We start from the raw sequence: 6,813 nt of genomic DNA, 5'->3' as shown, positions 1-6,813 counted from the left end.
TGCTTTAAGTCCTGAGCTTCTCAACCATTGCTGGAATTTTTCTCTGTCTATTTCTTTTGCATTTAGTTTAGCCCAGTATTAGTCATGAAGGAGCTTTCTTTTGCCATCGTTTTATCATAGTCCGTTGCTGTTCTAGTTTGGATTTCATTTGTTTTATAGCTTTTGTTGTTTCTTCTCCTTCTTCTTCATATTTGTTAGGTAGTATGACTTCTTGTTTGTACTTGTCAGCTTCCTTAAATACTGAAAACAGTTTTTTGTTTTGCTCGTGTTTTGTGGCTGTTTGTATTAGTTTTCTTTGCTTCTGAAGTAGGTATTTTTGCAGTCCTATGGTGGTTATTTTATAATAGTTTTCCAGCCGTATAAGGCCTCTACCACCTTCTATACATTATATATACAGCCCTTCTATGTCAGATTTTGGGTGGTGCATCCTACATCCTGTCATTATTATTCTTGTTTTCCTCACCAATGCCTGTGTCCCCTGGATTCAATTTTAACTATTATATACACAGTCTATGAAACTGGTCCTTTAATAACCCAACAGACATAAATGGTAAATGGTTTAGGAGTGAAATTTGCATCCTAGTTTTTAAAATATCATTATATATAAATTTGAAGTTGTGTGTGTGAGACTCTGTCTCTTCCGATTTAGATTCCTAACTACTCCCACATTTTGCGGTCCAGTTTAACCAAAAGCGGGTATCTTATGTTCGTCATTCATATCAAGCCCTTCTGGGTATTAGCGCGCATCTACAATGAGTCTACGATTTAAAAAAAAATTTACCATCATTTTTCCGCATTTTTAATTTTTGCTCGGGTTATATAAGAGAAGTAACTCTCTAAAAATGCTTATATAGTTATTTCCCTTACAAACCCGAGCATCGCCGGGCGATACTGCTTGTATCTAAGAAATTATATATATATATATATATATATATAATAATAATAATTATTATTATTTGAGGGAATAATATTCCTAACTTACAGGGAAAAATTCAATTTAGAAATATGAAATTTAGAAATTTACCAAATATATTCATTTTTATTATTATTTTGCAATTTACTTAATCATTGGTATATTATTGTTATTTTAATTTTAATATTATATTTAATTTTCTAGATGCTGTAATTTAATCGTTCATTTTGAATTGATAAAAGGTGGATTTTTTCTAAATTTATATTTCCCATACATACGCATGTCCAGACCAATCTTACGCACTAATACTCTCTCATACACACACACACACACACACACACACACACACCCTTATACATACTAATACATACACCAACCCTATACATACACACATCCAGACCCCTCCCACGCACTTTTAGCTGGTCCCTCAACCCATTTATCAACCCTATTATCTCCCCTTATTTCGCTCTCGCATCTCATGTTTGATCTTTGACCTCTGGCCGAAATCAGATCGCCATGTTGATTCGTTAGCTACTGCACGCATTTTTTTCTCTCCTTCTTTCTGTGTTTTTCTCTCTCTGTGTATCTTTCTGTTGAAGAGCGTAGGCTCGAAACGTTAAAGACTTGTTTTATTTATATTCCTGAGCGCCATACTAATACAATTGTTCGTTTGTTTTCCACCTGCCTTCGTCTTTTGTTTATTTTCATAAAGCTTCCCGTTATATATATATATATATATATAGTTAATCCAAACATGAACAAAGAGAAAACACAACAACGTTAGGATGTGGAACAAGTATAGTGTTATTGGATGCTCAGGAAAGGAAAGAAAGAAGGAGGATTTAACGTTTCGAGCAGAGCTCTTTGTCAAAAACATAGTAAAAGGAAAGGTCCAAAGAAGGGAAGACGGAGAAAGAAAATGGCCAACGATACACACGTGGTCATATATACCCAGATTTTCACCAGTCACTGCAATCTCCACTCCCTACTCCTACCTTCTTGGCAATACCTGGCTGCATATATTTTAAGAGATGCATTTTAGCAAGAAATCAAACTACATATCTCCTAAACTGCAATTGTTTTTTTTTTGCCTTACATTTCCTCTGGTCCTTTAATAACCCAACAGACATAAATGGTAAATGGTTTAGGAGTGAAATTTGCATCCTAGTTTTTAAAATATATCTTAACAAATTAAGAGAGCCTGGAAGATTGCTTGGAGATACATGGTGTATTTTATAAATATACCTAATTCAAGTATCACAAAAACATGAAACTATTGGTAGCTTTTTCAGTTTGCGTATTAGATTGATATATCATATATTATATATACATAGATGAAATCCTTGTATCATTTCAGAGATGATAAGAATGGAACGTTATCCATCTGATTTGGAGGTGAGCAAAGGAGCGGAGGCAATATTCACATGTGCTGCCACAAGTGATACCATGCAGGAAGATGACTTACGAACCATTTGGTGGAAGGATGGCAAGGCTATAGCCATCGATGACAGAATAAGCCTAAACTCCCAGAACAATTCACTGACCATCAGAGTGTGACCAGAAAGGATGTTGGCCGTTACACATGCATGGTCACAGATGGATTGGATAGTGTCAATGCATCAGCATTTCTCTCTGTTAAAGGTAAGTTTATTTTGTATGTTTGTATGTGTTTGTTGTTCCCAACTCCTCAGAGGTGGTGACCACCTATCTTTGAGTACCCAAGATTGAATTTTAACTTACAGGTAAGAATCTTGCTTCCCAACCACACGGTGCCTGGTTCAGTCCCACTGCATTGCATCTTTGGCAAGTGTCTTCTGCTATACAAATCCACCCACAAGTCTACTAGGGACATGTGAGTGGATGTGGTAGACATAAACTGAAAACAGGTTGTCATATATATATATATATATATATATATATATATATATATATATATATATATATATATAGTTAATCCAAACATGAAAACATAAAGAGAAAACACAACAATGTGAGGATGTGGAACAAGTATAGTGTTATTGGATGCTCAGGAAAGGAAAGAAAGAAGGAGGATTTAACGTTTCGAGCAGAGCTCTTCATCAAAATATAGAAAAAGGAAAGTCCAAAGAAGGGAAGATTGAGAAAGAAAATGGCCAACGATACACACGTGGTTTTATATCATCATCATCATCATCATCATCATCAGTTAACGTCTGCTTTCCATGCTAGCATGGGTTGGACGGTTCAACTGGGTTCTAGGAAGCCCGAAGGCTGCACCAGGCCAGTCAGATCTTGCAGTGTTTCTACACCTGGATGCCCTTCCTAACGCCAACCACTCTGTGAGTGTAGTGGGTGCTTTTTATGTACCACCAACACAGGTGCCAGACGAGGCTGGCGAACGGCCACACTCGGATGGTGCTTTTTATGTGCCACCAGCATAGAGGCCAGGCGAGGCTGGCAACGGCCATGATCAGATGGTGTTTGTTACATGCCACCAGCACGGAGGCCAGTCGATGCGGTGCTGGCTACGGCCACGTTCGGATGACAGAATATATGTATATATTTACGGAGATGTACTTGCATAGCGAGTGACTTGATCTGAGATTGTGTGCTGAAACGAAAACAATTGCACCGTGGAAGGTGTTTATAAGCTATTTAAGAGATGCAGCACGAAGTTTTGTCGTCTCAAAGCGACGAAAATATTTTTCCAAATTAAATTTAAATGTTGAAGTGAATCTAACGGTTTTTGTGTGTTTCTTAAAAGGTTTATAAACACTTTCCACGCTGCAATTGTTTATATGTGTGTGTGTGTGTGTTTGTGTGTGTTTGTGTGTGTGTGTGTGTGTGTGTGTGTGTGTATCGCTACTTTCCCCCCACCCCATCTTTATACCCAGATTTTCACCAGTCACTGCAATCTCAACCCCCTACTCCTGCCTTCTTGGCAATACCTGGTTGCATATATTTTAAGAGATGCATTTTAGCAAGAAATCAAACTATGTATCTCCTAAACTGCCATCTTTTTTTGCCTCACATATATAGTCGTGATTCATAACGAGCCCTTCTGGGTATTAGCACGCGTCTACGATTTAAAAAAAATTTTACCATCATTTTTTTCCATTTTAATGTATTTTTTCGCTATTATATAAGGGAAGTAACTCTCTAAAAATGTCTACGATGAGTCAACGATTTAAAAAAAATTTTACCATCATTTTTTTCCATTTTAATGTATTTTTTCGCTATTATATAAGGGAAGTAACTCTCTAAAAATGTCTACGATGAGTCAACGATTTAAAAAAAATTACCATAATTTTTTTTTTCCATTTTTTTGCTATTTTTTGGCTATAACTCTCTAAAAATGCTTATATAGTTATTTCCCTTACAAACCTGAGCAACGCCGGGCGATACTGCTAGTATATTCTAAAAAAATCTACCTCCGTAAACTCTGTCCAATCCATACAAGCATGGAACATGGACGAGGATGTTGATTTTATGTATGTTTATGACAGTGATGCTCTCCTCTTTCTGTTACAGGTACCCAGCCACCTGTGATATTAATCAACCCACCTACCCAGGTACTGTTTAAAGAATTTCAGACTGCGGTACTTCCATGCAAGGCCAGTGGTGAACCACAACCAACGTATGTATTATTGTTTGTGTAGTAGTAGTAGTAGTGGTGGTGCAATCATGTGGTTCTGATGGCAGTAGAGCAGAAGTGGTGGCCATGTGGTGTGGAGATAATGTAGTCGTGTAGTGAAGATGGTGTAGTGGGGATGGGTGTTAAGAAAAGTGGTTGTCTGGTTTTTCAATTTAAGATTCTTTTCGTTTTTGGTACAGGGGTTTAGAATTTTTACTCATTCCCCCAAGTTAATTAATATAAATCTGTGAAGATTTAGGGTTGTGGTCGTGTTCTGACTGCTATTTTTAGCATGCTGGTGCTGCTTTTAGCACTCTTAATTATTAATACATGCATATATAAATATGTATATCTCTCTATATATAAACGGCAGTTTGTCTGTGTGCGTGTCTGTGTGTCTGTTAGGTTGTATCCTCACCCTGACCACGGCTTTCAACCGATTCTGATGAAACTTGACACACACATAGCCCAATGTCATAATTCAAAACTAACACAGCGAAAATTTTGAAAAGTTCCCCCAGTTCTGAAAAAGATCGATGAATTTGACATGGGGTCGACAATCAGAAACACAAACCACAGATGGTCTAGGGGACGCAACTCGACCTTTTTAACTCTCAAAAATTTTTTGGCTATAACTCTCTAAAAATGCTTTATAGTTATTTCCCTTACAAACCCGAGCAACGCCGGGTGATAATTTTTTGGCTATAACTCTCTAAAAATGCTTTATAGTTATTTCACTTACAAACCCGAGCAACACCGGGTGATACTGCTAGTATAGATTATATTGGATGCTCCGGTAACACTGCTCCAACCACAGATCTTCTTTCAGGATACCGGGAATGAGATACACTACTTCATTAACCAGCCATGTATGGCAGCTGAAAGATGACAGAAATCCACATGTAATATCATGGAAAATCCTAGAAAAGTGTGTGTATGGTTGTATGTTTGGGGGGTGCATGCGCACATGCATATGTGTGTGTATGTCTACTTTTTATCTCTCCACATTGTTTTTAAACTCACTATTCAGTTTCTCTGTCTTTCTGTTCGTCTGTATCTCTTGCTCTCTTTCTCTTACACACACTCACACAAATACACACAAACACCCACACACACAGACCCCTGTCCTCCTTTCTACTTTCCTCAATTTCCACCCATTATCACTTCATTTATATCTACATCCATACTCAAAAACTCACCCACCCTCTATCCCCATCTCCTTCGTCTTCATCTTTTTCCTTCTCTTCTACAACCAGGTACACCTGGAAAAAGGACAAACGGGACTTCAATGTGGCTGGCAGTGATGACTTTATCTCCACAGTACCAAACGAGGGAACACTTGTGTTCAAGCGACCCAGAAAAAAAGATGCTGGCATGTATCAATGTTTTGCAAACAACTCTTATGGGGTGGCCATGTCAGGCATCGTTGAGCTACGGCTTGCCTTCCTGATGCCGTACACCAATCAGGAACCAGAGACCATCACTGTGTTACCAGGGGCATCTCTCGTCCTCCCTTGTAACAAGCCAATCAGTTACCCTGAGGCCAACGTGACGTGGGTGTTGAAACACAAAGATGGATCATTCAAGGCCTTTGACTTCACTGAACGAATCCTAATGGACCACCAAGGTTAGTATAGCCTTCTCACCATGGCCACCACTACTAATACTGTTTTATCTTTTTTTTCTGTGTATAGGCATAGGAGTGGCTGTGTGGTAAGTTGCTTGCTTATGAACCACATAGTTCCGGGTTCAGTCTCACAGTCTGGCACCTTGGGCAAGTGTCTTCTACTATCCAAGGGAAAGGCAAAGGGGCCGATACAGCTTGGCCCCTGTGACGTTGCAACTGTTAAGTAACGGGGACATAAACACACCAACACTGGTTGTCACTCAGTAGTGGTGGGACAAACACACACAAAAATGCACATGTGCGAGCATGTGTGCACACACACACACACGCATACACACACAATATGTACAACAGGCTTCTTTCAGTTTCCATCTACCAAATCCACTCACAAGGCTTTGGTTGATCTGAATCTATACTCTTTTACTCTCTTACATGTTTCAGTCATTTGACTGTGGCCATGCTGGAGCACTGCCTTTAGTTGAGCAAATCGACCCCGGGACTTATTCTTTGTAAGTACTTATTCTATCGGTCTGTTTTGCCGAACCGCTAAGTGACGGGGACATAAACACACCAGCATCAGTTGTCAAGCAATGCTAGGGGGACAAACACAGACACACAAACACATACACACACATACATATATATATATATATATACATA

The 6,813-nt window shown here is 38.6% G+C and overlaps 2 protein-coding genes across 2 annotated transcripts in view; both read left to right on the top strand.

Moving 5' to 3' along the window:
- Window positions 1-2,485, top strand: part of LOC115225490 (neurofascin-like) — a 498,646-nt gene extending 496,161 nt beyond the window's left edge. Inside the window, exon 18 of the mRNA XM_036514376.1 lies at window positions 2,271-2,485. Within this exon, the coding sequence (XP_036370269.1) occupies window positions 2,271-2,470 (200 nt within the window). The 3' untranslated portion in view covers window positions 2,471-2,485. The remainder of the gene's footprint in view (window positions 1-2,270) is intronic.
- A 14-nt stretch (window positions 2,486-2,499) lies between these two features.
- The window catches only part of LOC115225486 (neuroglian-like), a 32,651-nt gene continuing 28,337 nt past the window's right edge, over window positions 2,500-6,813 (top strand). The window contains exons 1-3 of the mRNA XM_029796441.2: window positions 2,500-2,554; window positions 4,424-4,529; window positions 5,783-6,153. Coding sequence (XP_029652301.2) covers window positions 2,500-2,554; window positions 4,424-4,529; window positions 5,783-6,153 — 532 coding nt within the window. The remainder of the gene's footprint in view (window positions 2,555-4,423; window positions 4,530-5,782; window positions 6,154-6,813) is intronic.

Source organism: Octopus sinensis, linkage group LG27 (genome assembly GCF_006345805.1).
Source record: "Octopus sinensis linkage group LG27, ASM634580v1, whole genome shotgun sequence".
NCBI lineage: Eukaryota > Metazoa > Mollusca > Cephalopoda > Octopoda > Octopodidae > Octopus > Octopus sinensis.
The sequence above is the reverse complement of the archived record's forward strand: the minus strand, read 5'-3'. Positions and strand labels throughout refer to the sequence as shown.